A 19,577-nucleotide genomic window follows, 5' to 3' on the forward strand; every position below is an offset into this window, starting at 1 on the left:
CCTTCCACTGATAATCACTGCAGTGATGAATATATTTCAGCACAACAACAACTTCTTTAACCCTAGCTGATGCAGTGAGAAGCTTCTCATTAATTAAACAACCATGTTGGAAGACATATCCTGTGGTCATGGAAAAGATGCTAATCTTTCTCAGAAGGGTCAAATTATTGGCCTGGATCAAGCAAAGAAAACAACTAAGGAGATGAAACTACTAAAATCAGGTTAAGAACCGTCCAACACATTATTAAAACCTGAAGGATAGTGGTGAACCTTCATGTTCAAGGAACAAATGTGGTCAGAACAAACTCTTAGATGATTGTAGAACATCAACAGTAGAACTCACGGTTCACAAATTACGGTTCACTACGAGGTGAACTCCGGGGATTGAGACTAAACAGCTGTAGCTCTAAGAAAACCACTGATCAGTAAGGCTAATCAGAAAAAAAAAGGCTTCAGTTTGCTAGGTAGCATAAAGATTGGACTCTGGAGCAATGAAAGAAGGTCATGTGATCTGATGAGTCCAGATTTACCCTGTTCCAAAGTGATGGGGGCATCAGAGTAAGAAGAGAGGATGATGAAGTGATGCACCTATCATGGTTAGTACCTACAAGTCTGTGGGGGTTAGGGTTATGATCTGGGGCTGGTCAGGTTCAGCAACATTATGTTCCCAAAGAATGAGGTCAGCTGACTACCTGAATATACTGAATGACCAGGTCTTTCCATCAATGGAGTTTTTCTTCCATGATGTCATGGGCATGTTTCAAGATGACGATGCCAGGATTCATGGGGCTCACATTGTGACTGAGTGGATCAGGGAGCATGAGACGTCATTTTCACACATGGATTGTCCTCCACAGAGTCCAGACCTCAGCCCCATTGAGAATCTTTGGGATGATTTGGAGAAGACTTTGTCCGACTCTCCCATCATTAATACAAGATCTTAGTAGAAAATTACTCTGGACATTAAATGCTGTGACATTGCAGTAGCTTATTGAAACGATGCTACAGTGAACATGTGTCGTTCTCAGAGCTAAAGGTGATTCAATGAAATATTAGAGTGTGCAACTTTTTTTTTGGACGGTAGTGCACCTTTGTTGGAATAATAGTTATAATAATAACTATAACTATAATAGTTACTAAATATTTTAAAGTTCCCCCCCCCTCCATTTCACTTTGAAGACAACGTTGCTGGGTAATTTAGGTTGCAGTCCATCTGGAAAGGTTTAAAAAATAATACACCTGTTTCCTTAAATGTGCAGCTAAGTAGTCTCATCAGAGCAGGGATGAATAAAGATCAAACACACACTTGGTTATAGCACCTGGCAGTGGGCCACCAAAGCACTCCATGCTGATTCCTTTGCACACAAACACAGAAAATAAGGACATACAGGGTCAAACTTCAGAGCCAACACCCTGAGTAGTTTTTCAGTTTCAGGGAGCCAATTTGAATTTTGGGAGTTGAACTAAGCCGAAACCGAAGTGATAAATGACTTCCAGTTATCTGTCCTTTTTTTATTCTTGTTTTTTTTCTCTCTCTCTCTTCCACTATCTCCTAACTTCCCCTAGACTGTTTTTGTCTGGAGTCTGTTTCCCTTCTCTTGCATTGTGTAATTATCTTCCAGTGTCTGACTCACTTTCTCCCACTAATTGAACTGCTTTGAGAACTGTCTGGTCATGTTTAACCATCCGTCACTTCGTCTCCGCAGCCTGAACTACAGCGGCATGTGTCTGGCGTCGGACGCCCAGTTCAGCGACTTCCTGGATGGGATGGGACCGGCGCAGTTTGTCGGGCGACAGACGCTGGCGACGACGTCCATGGGTGAGAGACGACAGAAATTTACTCCCTGCAGCTCAGCTATTGCCTCCAAAGACTCTACTTAAAAGTCACATTCGCTTTCTTCCATATTTATATATCTGGAGATTAAAAACTTAAATCATCCCAGGAAATCCTCTAATAAAACCGGGCCCACACACTGCTGAAATCATTTCACATCGGCAAATAACTTCCTCATAAGTCAGAGCGGTGTCTTACTGTTTTTCTTATTGCCCCCCTTTTGCATTCATTCATTTCCAGGCTGTATATGGTGGATATACTGTATGTAGTCCATCCTCTGCAGCAGTGATCTACTGTAAGTGGGTCAGTTTCCTTGCTGGCAGTCAGACGCTGTCCTTGGCCTGACAACAGTGACACTGACTGGACCAGCTCCACTCCAAACCTGCTGTCCAGTCCAACGTTATATAATTTCAGAGAACCCAGAATAACTTGGCTGTCATCTGTGCTCTGTCACTTTCAGAGGAATGTATGTGTCATTTTTGGTGGGCATTTAGCTGAAACTATTATTCAATAAGTGAAATGAAGAAGATCTTTCATTTTCTACATGATAAATGCAGTAATGTTAAGTTGGGGATGAACAGATTGAAGTTAATGACAGTGCTGAGACTGCACCAAAAAAACTAAAATAGTTAGTTAAAGAGGCTAGACAGCTGATTGTATATTGATTGCTTCATCTACTGCTTGATGTAGCGGAAGGAGGTCAAAGCTGGGAGTCTGTCAGGATGTTTCTTTATCCATTAAATTATTATGATAGAGAAGTAAGAAAGACCCATTTTCATCATGTCATTTATTGGTAGACTGAATGAATAGAAACTGAAAATGCACAAAATGCTCTGACATCTATGGGGTGTGTCGATTTGCAAGTTGGTTTGGACGAAAACCTCTTTGACAACGCAATGAAATATCTTGGTCTTGAATAAACCTAATTTTTGATCTGGTTCTCACGTTCACCAACCTAATCCTGTCTAGAAACTGACTTGGAGCTACATGAGGTGATCCTAAACACTCTCCATGTACTGTACATAAGTGCCACCTTCTCTTATTACTCATCCAATGAACGCAACGGATTCCTGTGTTGATCAGCATTGGTTTGTCTGTCTGTTTGCCTGTCTGTTAACAGCATTATTCAAAAACGGACCAACGGATTTGGATGAAATTTTCAGGGAAGGCCAGAAATGACACAAGGACCAAGTGATTCGATTTTGGTAGTGATGTGACTTATAGTCTGGATCCACAGATTTATTAAAGATTTCTGTATCATTGTGAGATAGAGGCACAGGATCACTGTAACTATGACAACAAGTGACCACTATGTCAATTGCCTGCTGATGATCACATGATTGAGATCCTACTACAAATCGATCGCTGCGGACTTACCAGGACTTATCCGTTGGAAATGATACAAGGGACAACTGATTAAATTGAAAACCTTCGTGACAACCCACAGTGGTTCATTATTGCACAACTTTTATAAATTTATTCACCTCCTTCATCCTCATTGCTCAGTGTACCTGTTTTTCCTCCACCCAGGTGACGTAGAGATCGGTCTGATGGAGCGGAATGGAGGTCTGGAAGTGGAGGTCGTCCAGGCCAGAGGACTCACTATGAAACCAGGTTCAAAGGGACCTCCAGGTCTGTAGCACTCCAGTCTGTGGAGAAAAAGAATCAAAGCTGTTTTCAACGGGATGCCATTTTAAACCAGAAAACACCAGATGTTCAGAATTGAAACATATTAGGATTGTTATTTTTCTTCAATTTACAATGCTGCTTTACTTCTGTGCATTAAACAGCTGCCATGTCTCGGAACATGGTGGTTCCCACTGCACACGAATGCATCACGATCCGGCAATTAGTATCAGCTGCGCACACAACAGCCTGCAGGGTACATTTTAGACCTAATGGGATAGAGCTTCCAAAATCACAGTTATGGCACTTGAGGATATAAAAAATGCAAGAATGAAGACAGGGGAATGGTGCTTTCATTGTTCAGGGAGTTAACACACACACAGAGTACGGTGAGGTGATACACTGAATAAGTAAGAAGAGCATTTGTTTCTGTTCATACCGTCGTGAAACATGTACTTTGTTGTTGTGACTTTTAATATCGCTGCACATCAACTCTGGTCAGGACGCTTCACTAAAAACTGATTGTACTTCCCCTCCGTTGTGTAATATTAAACCAATCATTGATCCTAATTGCATAAGAATTAAACAGTGTCAGCAATATGGGAAACAAAAAAAAAACTATGATGGGAAGATAAGAGAAGAGAGGAAATTAAACAGAGCAAAGTGCAAACAAGAGTCAGAGTGTGAATGAAAGGAAAGCATGCTGGCGACAACAGAGGGGATCGAAAGATGAAAGGAACTCCATATATAGTGGAAAGAAAAAAGAGATTCTTGCCTCACATTTCAGTGTGCCAAAGTCTAATCTTTAATCTTGTCATCTGACATACTGGACAAAACACTTTAGAGTGTGTGTGTTTGTGTATGCTCCAGTGTGTAATACTGTTTCTGCTTATGTTACCTAGCAACGCAGTTTGACTCCAGGGCATGAAATTACAACTAGAAGACTGATATGCGGTGTGTTATTATTAGGCTATATATCACCTTTAATATGGTTTTAACTTTGAAATGTGAAAGAGAAAAAAACAACACATCACAATACCAGCACATGAAATGAGCTAGCAACTCTTTAAGTTATTCAAATTATAATTATTATGCCTAAATTATTAGACATTTTCAACCAGGAGGTGTCAGATTTATCTTTAAAACTGTATTGCATAGCTTTTGCTGCTACATTTACTTTACTTAACATCACAGAGAAATCATTTTGGGATAAATTTTATCTCAGTTTCTGGTAGGGAGCAGATTTATAGTCAAAAAAACAAACAAACAAAAAGCCTGACTGGCATATCCATACTTACAGTGTATACGTTTCAGTCAAGAATGGAAAATACTTTCTTGTTCTCTAGAATGAACAGTTTCCTCTTTATTTTCTGCTGTTGTTGCACATTGTGCACAGAATTGATATCTGTCTGTTTGCTGTCTGACAGGGACAGTTTAAAGGAAAAATCTGAATAATCATGAAGCCATAATCTCAAATTAAGCTCAGGTGATAGAGCAAGTTTTGACTGATCACAAGGGTGACAAGGGTTTGATCTTTGGCTACTCTACAGGCTGAAGTATCCTTGGGCAACACCTTGAAACCCAAATTTTCTCAGATTATAAAGTGTATTTTGCAACCAAGCTATATGGCTAAAAGTTACTACATAAGCGCAGACTATATTCCATTTACATTTTGGCATGTAGAAGCCTCTACAGAACACAAGTGCACCAAAATGGAGAATCCAAAAGTTTTTTGAGACATTATCTGGTCCACCACCTCAGATTTGTCTGAAATTTTTATAGCATAACATATCATCAACTTCCAGCCTGTTTTTTTCTTTTTTGATTTATAAAAAACTTAATTTTACAACCCTACATATACCATGTTAAATATCCACAGTTTATGATAAAACAGTTTCAGGCAAATCAGTGATGTTCGAGCAGAGGGACCCTGATGATTGCAGACGGAATAACCCAAAAGGCAATTTTGTAACAACAAAGACAGTGGTTGTATGATGCATGGCGCATCCCTTCCCTGGAAAACCCAATCGTCTACTTTGTCCAAGTCGATCCGGGAAACATCCAACCAATCGTGCTGACACTGTTAAAACAAATGCATGTGTTTTCATTAAGGTTGTTTTTAAGCAAATTTCACTGGTTATACTATACAAGCAGTTTTTATTTCCTCGTGGACACTCAAATTGCAGCTATGACTCTTTTACTGTTAATTTAGCTATGGGCTTGGTCTTGTTAGTCTGAAGTAACTGGCCAAGATGGCTGCTTAATCTCTGAAGTCTAAGGACTTTGCTTCTACCCAAAACATACCAATTCTAAATCATTGCATATTACCAGACTAAACCTCCAAAGTCACCCAAAATTTGGATTTAAAGCAGAGTTACAGAGTTCAGGTTTAATTCTTTCTGTCTTTTGTCATTGCAGCGGCCTACATCAAAGTTTACCTCCTGGAGAACGGGATCTGTGTGGCCAAGAAGAAGACCAAGTCAGTGAGGAAGTCTCTGGATCCCCTCTACAACCAGGTCCTGGTCTTCTCTGAAAGCCCTCAGGGGAAAGTGGTGCAGGTAAGATCACTACCTTCAAGGCACCAAACAGACATGGAATTTGTTGTGGAAGTTCAGCAAGGTTGAGAGAGTATGAGGAGGCAGACACAGAGAGACACACTGGAGATGACTTTGGTTGCGAGTAAGGTTTACTGATGTCAGGAAAACTGACACCAACAGAGCAGCAGTTCATGCAAGCAACGCCAGCTTCGGTTCTGAGGATTCTCTCTGATCTTTGGGTATATATTGTAGTTAGGAGAAGGTCAGATTTAGATTACAGACCAATTTGAAGACAACTTATCTACTCAGTCACATCAGAATATATATCTAGCCTAGATATATGAACTTTAAAACAAAGTTTGCGTCATGATATTTGCTTTGAAAAGAAGCAAGAGGAAGATCAAACTGCAAATATTTTCATGTGGTAAAAGATTGTAGTGTCGTAAATCCAACATGCCCCAGTCATGATGAGAAATAACTCTGTCTTTTAATAGTTTGGTCGAAATGTTCAGGCTTTTTGGAGGAGACGCAGCAGAGAAAGCTGAAAACCAGAGTTTGACATTTAGAGTGAGAATCTGACCTGAGGGACCCGTGGGCTGTTTTGAGCTGATTTTGTTCTTTCATTTGTTTGAGCTTCAGCTGGTTTCAGGATCAAAAATGTCACCAAAGACCAGTTGTGAGAGGCTGATTATCGCCACACATTTCTCGCTTTCCATCCTTGACCATTTGCCTGCTTTGTAGTCTTTCCCTGTCACACTTTTCCTACATTTTCCACTCAGTCACTCTTTTCTTTTCAACCATATTCTTCTCATTTGTTCTTCCTACATTTACATCTCTCATTTCATTCTTTGCTTCAGTAGTTTTCTACCCAATTCCCTCTACTACTTTCTTGCTTCGTCCTTTTATTATTTTTCCCTTCCCGACTATCCTGCCGGCTTCATGTCTCGTCCTGTATTTTTTCCTTTTCAGTCAGTAATCACTTCGTCTTTCTTATGTGTTGCTGTAGTTTTCCTTCTTTCTTGCCTTGTTTCCTTCTTGCTGCAGTCCATTTACAGTCATGTTTCATCTCGGCTGTATAATGGTTAAATACAGCAGCGTTTTTAACCTGATGTCTGTTGGGTTTCCTCTGGAATCAGCAGGTGGAAACGTTGGTTTGTGCAGCGGAGAGCTCTGCAGCTCTGCCTCTGGCTGCTCTGCTGCTCCTGTCGCTGTGTAATTAGCCACTAAACGCCTCCCTCTTAATTATCTGCTGTCTGTGTCGCTGTCCTCTGAGTTTCATCAAACTCATTCACGCTGGATAATGAAAATCGCTGAAATCAGCAGCACTTTTCAATTTGTCACTTCCTGATTTAGCAAAGCAGAGAGCCGCTTAAGTCTACACGGAAAATTCATTCACAAACCTTCCTCAACTGACTTTTTTTCCCCCCAGCCTTTACAAAACATGTCGCACGAGAAAAACAATTTGCGGTGCTGTAAATGATTTTGGGCATCTGTTAATTTAAACATCTTTTTTTTGGTAACAGCACATAAATACTCAGAGGAAAGAGTTTTTTCCCCAAATGTTAAACAGCTGTTCTTGCATTCAGTTTGAGGTAAAAAGGGTAATTACTTTTACATGCAGGCGATTTGTCTTAATTGCTAGTGCATGACACCGGTACATATGGCATAAGAAATTACATTTATATATTAAAACTATTTTCGTCAAAGTAAATTTTTATTATATAGGACAAGAGATGAGTGGAATTTGTCAGATATAAATACTGTAACTTCACATCGGCTGCACATTGGCTATGATTTTATTCGTTATATATGTATATTTTAATATTTTATGTGTAATAATGCACAATAATTTAATGCATCTAATAGAGAGCTAGTTAATATGTGCATGTTGTGAGTGCATTGGTTATGTAATATATGAAATGGAAAAATGTATAAGCCAAGCAGACATATACAGGACACACTGATACTGACAACTGATCATTTACATTGAAGCGATTGTTCATAAATCTAGATGTTTAAGTTAAAGTAATATTTTCCTCTTATTTTGTCAGTTATGAGTAACACAGACATGTTGTAGGGCCATATGTGTGGTACTCTGAGATCAGGTCAACGGGTTCTGAACCTATATGTTCAGTAATAAAGGTCTTCAGAACAGTCTTCGGCTGCCGTTTCCGCTTAATTAGCCACTAAACGCCTCCTTTCTAATTATCGGGTGTCCATCCTCCTCCTCCTCCTCGTCTCCTCCACTCTGCATTCTCTGCTCCTGCTCTCCAATAATCCCATTTTCTCGTATATCTCACGCTTGTCTATTATTTACATGTAATCTTATATTTTGTTCTGAGCAGTTGTTTCCATGTGCAACTGGTTTGTGTTTTCTGGAGTACAAGCTAAATGTTTGCTCCTCTGCAATTCCAGGGCTGTGATTTGAGTGTATTTAGGTGCTAAATGTCCCTATTGGGTCGTCTTTCTGGATAAAAATTCATTGTGAAATGAAGCACATAACAGAGGATTAAAGTTTTAGTCGACGTGGACCCACAATAATAACATTAAAACATAAAGCTCATAACATCTACAATATTTTCCTTTATTTTCCTCCACATTTAAGATAAAATAAAACCTTATTAATCCCAATGGAAATTCTTCTGCCAAATATTGAGCAAAAAATGAAAAACAAAATTACATAAGAAATGCCGTGCCTAGCAGAAAAGCAATAAGATTATAAGTATGTTGGAAATCAAAGTAAGTTATTTAAGACTAGAATAGAAAAAGTAATACTGGCAAAGCTACTGAGGTAGTAAAGTGATAATGAAACACTGCACATTTTCCTTCATGTGTGATACCAAGTGGTGTTTTTTTAAACTAATGCTGCAAGGTTTTCCCCTTTTATTTGAATTTTCAAAGTAGCAAATCCAAGATTTTTTTTTTGTGTCTCTTTTATCTCACTCTTTTTCCATTATTCCTTGTTAATCCATCTCTTCTAAACATTTTGTGGTTTTAAAACTGCGAGTGGCTCAGATGAAATTATTTTCCCTCTGTGACTTTTCATTTGTGGGCCACCCCAGCATTTTAACAGCAAATATTCTTGCAATAAGGTGAAATAAATCAGTGCTTTTGTGATCTTTGACATACAAATTTGCGTTCTGCAGCACCAACCTCCAATAGTCATGAAGCCACCAAACTCCTAGCGCCGAATACATTCGATAGATTTATGGACACCCGAGCAGCGTCGCACAAATCTGTGATCATCAAACAGGTTATTCCGGCATTAATCTGCTTCTTACTCAGCTTCTAGGAAAGCTTTCGCTGCAGGGATTTGCTTCCGCTCAGCTGCAAAACTATTACTGAGGTCCAACAGAGACTCTGGGCGAAAAAGGTTTTGCCTTATTGACTTCCCCAGTATGTTGTCGCAAGGTTGGGAGGACTCTATGATGCAGAATATCACTGTGAAATACACAAGACTTCAAAGAAATTCTTCAAAGATGCTGTTGCTGTTTTTCCTATTTGCTCCTTTCTTTCTAGTGAGTGGAACAGTTGAGGATCCTATATTTAGGACACCATATTTTCACCCTCCTTACTAAGCACCCAGCCTTTCTGCTGTTCTGCCCATCTTCCTCACCTCTCACACTGTCTCTATTTTCTAATTTGTATAATTTGTAGCGGTTGAGGTCAGGACCTTGTCTGGAGAAGTGGCTGCAGGCAGACAGAAAGAGAGATACATTCCCTGTTTTTTTGTTGTTGTTTTTTTTAAAAGAAAGAACGAACAGATTGAAGCAGATTTGGCCTGTGAGTCTCTGTGGAAATCACTTGCACAGTGACATGCATGGACACACAAGACCACCACACGAAAGGACACATGCGCTGATGGATATTGATTATTTCGTCCGCTGCCTGGCAAGATGTGTGGCCGTCTGAGATGAGCCCTGATGTTATCAGGATGTCAGGAGACAGAGGACACCTAACGTACGAACTCGCACAGCATCCTAAGCACTGCCATCATCTCCTCCTCTCTCCTCACACACAAACACACACACATGATACCGCTTCATTTACTTTAATTGACACCTCAACCAGCAGAGGGAGAAGATGTCAAGATCAGGTATTGCTTTAGAACAGATTTCCAAACCAAATCTAGATTAATGTCGATTAACCCCGCGCTCTACAGCAGCCTCGGCAAACATGCATGTATGATCACAAACCTGCAGACCCAGTGTGACGCTCTTAAAATCTAAAATGTAAAGATCTGCTAGCCTCACATCAATCGTCAGCCATCCTTATCGAGGATTGCCTCAGGGTTCAGTTGTAATTATAAAATGTTAGCACACTAAACCAACACGGTGAACATTGTAAACATGGATCCCGAGCAATTTCTATGTGTTTTCTTCTCCAGTCACACTGTGGACTCATTTTTTTCTGCAGTGTAAACCTCTATGGGAACAGCTCAATCATGGCTAGAATCTCAAAAATGTCTCCTGTGCAGTGTGACCAAGTTAAGGCAAATCATAAAAAAAAAAAAAAAATCTAAAGTTCTTTGTTTGATTGTTTTCCAAAAATAAAAGAACCTTGAATCCAAATACCCATATGTGTTACTAATACTGGCAAACAAATTGGGCCTCTACATATTATAGATATTTTACATTTTTTAAGTTGCTTTCATTCCTGCCTCTTACTTGCTTTGTGTAAACACAGCCTGCAGTTCAGTCTAGTTCAGACAAAATATCCAAGAATTTTTGTCAGATGACTGTAGGTGTAAGGTGAGACACTGATGACTTCTTAGTTGTGCCAAGAAATCCAGAATTGTTAGAATAGCACTTCATACATTAGTAGTTCAAAAAGTGTCGGAAAGTTCAAAATCCAACAATTTTCTCTCTGTTTTTGCAGTTTCTGTCTCTGTTACATGTTGTAATTTTGTTTTGGTGTTCAATCGGTAAACATGCGAGTTTTATTTATGTACGTGTGGTTGCAGCTGCTAGCATGGAATAGTAAAAACATCGAAAACAGGTTGCAGTTACAGTATTTTTCCTCCAAAAGCATCAACAAAGGAAATTATTATTGCACAGATGTATTTTCCAGAGGAACAGGTTGTTTTCCAAAGTTGTGGTTTCAACCGTGACACAGAGCTGAACGTAGAAACCTCCAATTCCTGGTTTAGACTTTCATGTGCATTAATGTTTCAGTATGATAGTGTTACATTTCAAGTACACAATCATTTTTGGGCTGGATATTATAAATGGGATATTGTATCTGTCACTGCTATAATATTTGCGATTTTGTAGTACACTTGTCTCTATTTTTGTTCGGACTAATTTGATTAGTGTGGTGCAAATATATAAGTTTTTCTCTTAAGTCTTTGCTCTGTCCTTCTCTTCTTTAGGTTATCGTTTGGGGCAACTATGGCCGGATGGACCGCAAATGTTTCATGGGCGTAGCTCGAATCCTATTGGAGGAGCTGGACCTCAGCTCGATGGTGATTGGCTGGTACAAGCTCTTCCCTACCTCCTCCATGGTGGATCCAACGATGGCTCCACTGATCCGCCATTCCTCCCAGATGTCCCTGGAGAGCACGATCGGTCCTTGTTGTGAGCGATCTTAAGACTCACTCTAAAGTGTATAGTTTTCGATGTTGCGGCTAAGATTTCATCGTTTAACCAAGTCCTAAGACATGTTTTTATACCCTGTAGCCTTGCACCCAGGTCGACCGGGCGGTACTGCCCCTGGTGCAGGTAGGTGTTAAGTATCTCACTCAAGGGCACTTTGACAGGTCCAACCACACTGGGGGAATGAAACACTCCCCGATTAGGAAATGACTCAATGACCCAGTAGGTCATCCTCATCGGAAATGTATTATAATTCTTTTGATTTTGTACCAGACTGTTTCCTGAGACTCACGGGAAGCACATTTCTTTTGTTGTTGCAACCGACCGCCTCTCAGACTCACAAGAAAATTTTGCTCTCCTCAGATCTCTTTGATGGAAATAACAAAAAAACCCTACTTAATGAGGATACTTCAAAGACGGGCTCGGTTTGCCGACATTGATCACATCCATTGGGACCACGATACACACTGCGGGCTCAGCTTTACTTCAGCTACGGGCCTCCTCTCACAGCCTATATTCAATTCTCACTCCCAGGACTGCTTGTTGTCTTTCCGTCTCCTCATTAAGGGGCTGGACAGCTCCTGAGTGTTATCTGTCTATCCACGGGTCCAGAGAAAATGTGTCCTCATATAGAAACCAGCCTCCCATTTTGCAGGAGCGTTGCTGGAGAAGGGATGAAACAGGACTAAGGAGGGCTTTGAGAGGAAATATTAAAGTTATTTGTCGTGACTAACCAAGACTTCTTGGTTTTGGACATTCTGACGACTTTTTTTTCTTGTGTCACTCATTTAGCTCATCCTTGTTCGGTTCATTTGGTGATATTTATAGGATCTGAGTGGAGTTGACATGAATGAAAGCCCCTTTTATATTCTGGAAGGATCCTGATCTTGACCTGATCTTGGGGATCCAGGGGCTTACTGCTGGCTTTCCATCCTCCCAGGTTGTTAAGACTGCAGTTAATTGCATTTACTTGCAGTCGTAGGTTTAAATTGATTCATGAGTGGATTTAAACGGCTTCAATAATGAGTTCCCAAAGACCATGTGCCATTATGTACATTCCCATTGCACTCAAACGCAGTATTAGCTGATTTTACTGATGTGCTTGTCATCTTTTCTTGAAGGTGCTTTTCAATCAAATCAGCTAGTGTTGTGTTTGAATGGAAACATGCATCCTCTGGGCTTTTTTTTTTTTTTTTTTTAATAACAAGACCTCATTTTAGCTGGCTGTTTCTTGAATCAATAGCACATTGGATTATGTCCAATTAGAGATTCCCAGCTTATGCGACCAGGAATAATTGCAACCAAAGCGCTTCAAGAAAAGTTTGAATCACTTCAGGAGTGCGAGAGGCATAAAAGCATTTGTCTGTCCAAATAACGTGTCACCCTGAATCCTTCCTGGCGCATAGCATAAAAATAGCAGATAGCATCGTAGCCGAGCTAAATTGGATTTCATGCATGCAATATATTGTATTAGATTCTGATTAGAATTCAAAGCAGCTAAATGCATGCAGTGTTGTTCATCAGGATACGGTCCGACATGAAACAGCCAGACGCAAAAGGGGGTTTTGAAGCGTTGAGGGTTTTTTGTCCTCATTGGGTTCTAAATTTTCACATTCCACCTTCTAGTGCAGGTCAAATCAAGTGCAGGTGCCTGAGCTGTAGCACTGACACACAACGAGCTAATACAAAAACAAAAGAAAAAAAATTGTGGCTCGTAGCCTGGCTGACAGCTGGACACCTCGCTGTATATCCCAGTCTAATTGTAGTTTGGAATGCTCCTTAGCTAACACTCTAGAAGTAGATTTTTAAGATTCCTCCTCTCTTTTTTTAAATAATAAATGAAAAAAAGCTTTGGCTAACGGTTGTCTAATAACAGTTTCTACTGTGCCAATTTCTACCAGCAAGTGTCTTCTCCTTCGTCTTCTTCAATTTTCCGTGCGGCATGTGCCATTGTGAGGGAGGGAACAGGAACGAGCCCATCACAGCATCTGACAGCAGCATTCCCCTTTTATTCTAAATTACAGCCCTAATCCACAGAGCGCCGCGGCACCTGGTGATTAGCCATGCTAGGAGGCAGCATGGAGGGAGGAGGAGAGGGAGGATGAGGAAAGAGAGAGGAAGGAAGCGTGAAATGTACTTTGCATCATCCAAACAAAAGGATCTGTCTGGACTGACGTCAGGTTTTTACGGACTTCAAGAAAAAAAAAATAGGATGAATTTAAAGGGAACACAATGTGCACACTGTAGAGAAATTTGTAGTTTATTAAAAAACAAAAACAAGTCTATGTGTTTTATTTGGGCACTTTATGATTCTTAATGTCTTTTTATGTGTAAATATTATGGTTGTTAGTGTCTTTTTGGAGTGAGCCAAAGTTAATCTATAACGACTTAGTAGATTAATGTTAAAAACTCTGAGGGAGGGAAGTGGTATCCTTGCTAGTTATCGTAAGACTGTAGCATTAGCTGGTAGCATCCGCATGACTGATTAAAACTTCTAATTAATTAGCACACAACTTGATAAGGCTAAGCATGAGCTAATATGCTACACAGAAGGACGAGAAACGAAACACAGTATGTTGAGATCAATTAAGGAACACATACATATGTAGCAGTTTAATTCAGATTTTTGAGCTTTTTTTTCTTTAACAGAAAACGTAAGAAATCAAGAAAACATATCTCAATTTCAGTCGGTTAATTCTTCATTTTTACTACGAGGCAAGATTTCAGAATAAAATAAAGTTTTACTTACACTGATCCGCTAGTATTTTAATGAAATCACCCAGTTTCGGAGTAATTTTACTCTACCAGACTTTGCAAAATTGGCCTCTGTTGTGCCAGTAGCAGTGTTGCAGGGATATTAATGCTATATCTGTTTCCAAAAATATTAGCTACATTCTGTAAAGCAATAATCAGAAAACATCCAGTCATCGCAGTCGTTCAGTCACTTAATAGATACTGTAGAAAATGACACGTATTGCTGGTGATTTTCAATGCACTCGGATGAAACGATTCTAATATTGGCAAAACAAATCAGCATCAATATGTCATTCCAAAAGCATGAGCTATCTTTGGAACAAGTCATAATATAATGATTAGGATTTTAAACACCCTGAAAATAGTTTGAAAGCGCAGAAACAGAAAATCGCCTGTTAATAAAGTGTCATTTTTACATCAGTGCATTCATATTTTTTTTCCATAATTTATTCCAGGGAGAGTTTCATGTTGTCTCTGAGGATCGCTGTTAAAATTCAGAAGGAGCTGAAATTTAAAACCCCATCAACCATGAGAATATCTGACTTGGAAAAATGCAGGATCATTTTTCACAACCTCTAAATGTATTTTAATACAATGATAACAATGAGTTAAAACAAAAGGGACTATTTATTTAAAAAGAGCAGATGTTAGAGCAGTTAAACAAATCAAATATATAACTATATATGAAAAATTAACTCCTCTTACTGTGACCCAAGGAATGTGTTTTTGTCTGTGTTTTTTGTGCCAAAATGTTTATATATTGTGAGGGCTGACTTCCCCAGTTAAGGACCAATGAAGGAGCAACGTTTACACATTTGACGTTCAAATCTTCTTTCAGCTTGTCATGAGCCGGGCACATTCTGGTGCAAAGAAACCAAGAAGAGTGGCTCCTGTGGCTAAAAACAAAAGCAATGTTGCATGATGAGCTAGATTTAGAACATAATAAGGGTTAGAAACGCTGCAGCCGTAGCCAGTGTAGAAGCTTCCCATCTTCCTCCATCGAACCTGCAGCAGCTGCCTGTGCAAACAAGGTCCTAAACATAGCTTAGAGTAGCATGACAGCAGCAGTAGTATAGCATGCATGCAGTAAATGATGGGCTTTCTGTGATGGCTACAGCTGCAGGTGACCCTTGCAAGACACTTTCCTTCTGTAATTGTTTAAGAGAGTCAAAACATATGCCGACATTGGGGATTAAGAGTAACTATTGTTTGCTGGAACTGATTGTGTATTTTCACTCATCTGCAGCTTTTTGTTCACCACTTTGTTTGGGACATTTTGTAACTTTCAAGGCAAATGAATGAGCTAACGAACTATGTAAATGTTACAGTCGACATATTCAGCACCAAAAATGTACATTTTCTTTTGCATTCCCCCACATATTTCTGATTGTGTCTGCCACTTGGATGTTAACGATGTAACTTCTATCAATTGTAATGTAAGTAGAGGCCTTAAACACACCATAGACATTTTTGTCAGGGCTAAGGACTAAGAATTGTCATGTTAAGTAATCAAAATGATGCAAAAAAAAAAGTTTTACAGTGTCACCATTTCAACCCATCACCTAAAGGAATTTAAGTGTCATCTATGGAAACAATTATATTTGCGTGATGTTCTTAATGAATTTCTGATATACTGATATTTCAACTGACTATTTGTGTAACCTTCCACACTTGTTGGTGTGAGCTTAAATGAACAAACTAAGCAAAAAAAGCATTTTTGCAGCATAGTTATTCAAACATTTGGACCTGTTTCTTATAAGGCTTGTTTTCTAAAACTTAGGTAAATGATGCTATTGTTTCTTGGTTACGGCTGGATGCACATCATGGTACTTTGTGGTTTCAAATGAGTAAAATGCCATCGAGCTATCTGTGAGAGTTGTTCTGGCGTCCTGTTGAGGTCCTTTCATTCACTTTTTGGGTTGTAATTCTGCAAAACTAGACACTTCTCCTTACACTTTACTGGTATTTAATTCTACATGTGGCAACTTTAGTGACCACAGACCAATAAAAAACACAGTCGTGTCACGTACACGAAGGAGTTTATGTATTTAGGTAATAATTTTTAGAGGTGAAACAAACATAGCAGTCAACACAACTGCTTTTCTTGAGAACATCTGTAACCATGGTTAATATCAGCATGCTAGGCCTCCTTTTGCCACTGGCTTCATATTTACATGCATATATGAATGTAAGTAGAATTTACATGATTTAGTCACACAGTAGTACAGAAAATAGAACCTATTGGTTTCTGAGGTGTTTTTACTCACTGTACTTTATTAACTTTTCCACTGAAGTACCATATTATTACGTTTCTCAAAGACGGTGTCCCCATTATTCTAATCAGTGCTGCTCACTTTGCATTAAAAAAAAAACTAGAAAAGCACTCAGCGAGTGCAGTCTTCCGCCAAGGCTGTCCATTCCCCTATATGGTATTGACAGAAATGGCAGCTTTTGTTTATTAGTTATTGATGATCAGAAATCAGAGCAACATAGAATGAGGCCATTTATTATAGATGTAGCCACAAACAAAATGAGGACTCAGAAACACCCCCACAATTTAATCAATTGTTTCTTGTATCGTGTCTGACGCATAAGTCCCGGTAAGTTGATTTGTAGTAGGATCTCAATCATGTGATCATCAGCAGGCAGCTGACATAGTGTTCACTTGTTGTCATAGTTACAGTGACTCCGTGCCACTATCTCGCAATGATACAGAAATCTTTGAGAAATCTGTGGATCCAGACTATAAGTTGCATCACTGCCAAAATCTAGTCACATGGTCTTTATGTCATTTCTGACCTTTCCTGAAAATTTAATTCAAATATGTTGGTCCGTTTTTGAGTAATGTTGTTAACAGACAGACAGACAGATGGACAGATAAACCAATGCCGATCGTCACCTAACTTCGCCGCGTTCATTGGCAGAGTAAAAACGATTTCTTGGTGGGGGGGGGGAACCTTTTGCTACAAAAAAAACAAAACACATGCAGACTCAAAGTTGTAGCTGTAGCTTATTGAAGCTGAGCTAAAAGGCAGTTTGTATTCTTTGAGTTTAACTCAGTGAATATATTTGAGTCTGTATGTGTAAACAGAGATAACAAACGTACTCTGCTGCTTTTCCTGACGGCAATACAATGGTTTTCTGTGCACGTGTTTCACTGCGATGCTCCAAGATAACCTCAATCTGCAGACAGAGCCATGAAATCTGTCTGTTTTTGCAGAAGATCAACCTAAAAGTGAAACTAGGTAGAATTCCCGTTGAAGTTCTTTATAAAAAAAAAAAGACCAAAAGAAAAAAAAACCTCTTGTTACCTGAGCTGAAATCATCCCTATCCCCCCCCCCCCCCCCCCCCCCCCCCCCCGGAGTACATGGGTTTTACTCATTAGAAAGAAAGACAGCACTGTTTGTGTCCTTTCCTTTTCAGAGCGACAGTGTGTATGTTTCTAGACATATCATATCATGTTCTCCCGGGGAAGAAGGTGGAGGTGTGGGTGGATGAAAGGGTAGACGCAGCTCCTCAGTGGGTGTTACGAAACGGCGGCTGGTGTTTCCCAAAAGCAACACATCTCCTCCTGTGCTGCAGAGGCAGAGCTTCTCAAACTTTCTTCTTTTTTTTTTCTCCTCAGAGCCCCTCTAGCTCCCTAAAAGTGTTCCCCCACACACCATCTGTTAGATCCTCTCATCCACAGCATCCCACATTACCATGAGTGAATACATTTTTAGGTTGGGTGACCCCAGCGAGAAGCAAAGTGCCATCGAATTTCATAACTTCTGTGTTTTCCAGCACATATTTGTCGCTCACCTTCCTGCTTCTTTTGTTTCTCCAGCGACACAAAGCCATTATATCTAAAACATTCACAGCCTTAAATTCTCCTCCCTGAATTGAGGCCTTTTGAGGACACCTGACAATTTTCCAAACGTGACATTTTCCTGAGGCCCCAATGCGAAGGTGATGTTTTGGTTTTGGGATACGAGTCAGTTTTACAGGCCTTCACAATCTTTCAGGGTGATATGGGCAACTTTTGTAAGCAACGTCGATGAAGTGTCTGTTTTTTCCTCAGCGATGAGCATTTATCCAGGGAAGGTTTACTAAGCATATATTCTTTCATGCTCATTTGGTTCAACACCTGTCCTTTAGTTTTCTGGGAACAGCTTCTTTAGAGCATTTTTTTCTCAACAACAGCAAAATAAAGAAAAGCCTCCGACTATTTTTCATTTGCAGGTATAGTGTATTTTTTTTAAACTGTCTTCCCATTCATAGATTAGCATCAGCAGAAGTTAGCATAAACTGAGCAAAAAGCCCATCTGCGTTGCTTCCCATTCGTTGCTCGTGTTTTACTGCCTTGAAGACCTGAATGTTATCAGACAAGTGACAAAATGGTGTAACTTTAGTTTTACTCACTGCACTGTCATTTAAAAACACAAGTATATTTGCAGATTCTTTGGCAAACTGTTATATTGTTGAGTAAATGCACAATTTGGTGTATTGTTATTCTATTCCAGCTGTCAATAAAATAGTTAACTCCACTGAAAGGTGTTTAACTTTTTGCTTTTCTGTATGTATTTAGGGCTGCACGGTGCCTTGGTGGTTAGCACTTTCGCCTTGCAGCTAGAAGATCCCGTCCCTGTCTTCCTGGGATCTTTTTGCATGGAGTTTGCATGTTCTCCCTGTGCATGTATGGGTTTTCTCCAGGTTCTTCAGCTTCCTCCCACAGTCCAAAACATGCTGAGGTTAATAGGTGATTCTAAATTGTCCCGTAGGTGTGATGTGAGTGTGATTGCTAGTAACCCTGCAATAGACTGGTGACCTGTCCAGGATGTCACTGGCCTTCACCCTAAGTCTGTTGGGATAGACTCCAGCCCCCCAGCAATCCTAATGAGGATTAAGCAGTGTACAGATAATGGATGCAGAAGCAGGGACTGCATTCTCAGGTTTATATTCTATATATAATCAATGTTGAAGAATTTAATTGTGAGCAGTGGGTGGGGACTCCTAAGTGTATTGAACAGTTACTCTATCATCCAAAACTGTGTAAAATGCCAATAAAGACTGCACAGGTCTGGAGGACAGTGGGTGGTGGATGCTGCTGAAAAGAAAGAAAGAAATTGAAACAAACTTACTAGAAATTATAATCACACTTATCTAGCGTGCTTTAACAGAATTAAAGTCCCGGTCACTCTGGCCTCCACTCAATATCCAAGACAAAGTTACAATCGATAATAGCGTCTCTA

The 19,577-nt window shown here is 39.7% G+C and overlaps 1 protein-coding gene across 1 annotated transcript in view; it reads left to right on the top strand.

Annotated features, from left to right (window-relative positions):
* rims4 (regulating synaptic membrane exocytosis 4) overlaps window positions 1–18,872 on the top strand; it is a 56,696-nt gene extending 37,824 nt beyond the window's left edge. Inside the window, exons 3-6 of the mRNA XM_023276023.3 lie at window positions 1,707–1,819; window positions 3,365–3,466; window positions 5,879–6,018; window positions 11,369–18,872. Of these exons, the coding sequence (XP_023131791.1) occupies window positions 1,707–1,819; window positions 3,365–3,466; window positions 5,879–6,018; window positions 11,369–11,587 (574 nt within the window). The 3' untranslated portion in view covers window positions 11,588–18,872. The remainder of the gene's footprint in view (window positions 1–1,706; window positions 1,820–3,364; window positions 3,467–5,878; window positions 6,019–11,368) is intronic.
* The last annotated feature ends 705 nt before the right edge of the window (window positions 18,873–19,577 follow it).

The sequence above is a fragment of the Amphiprion ocellaris genome, chromosome 5 (genome assembly GCF_022539595.1).
Source record: "Amphiprion ocellaris isolate individual 3 ecotype Okinawa chromosome 5, ASM2253959v1, whole genome shotgun sequence".
NCBI classification, from domain to species: domain Eukaryota; kingdom Metazoa; phylum Chordata; class Actinopteri; family Pomacentridae; genus Amphiprion; species Amphiprion ocellaris.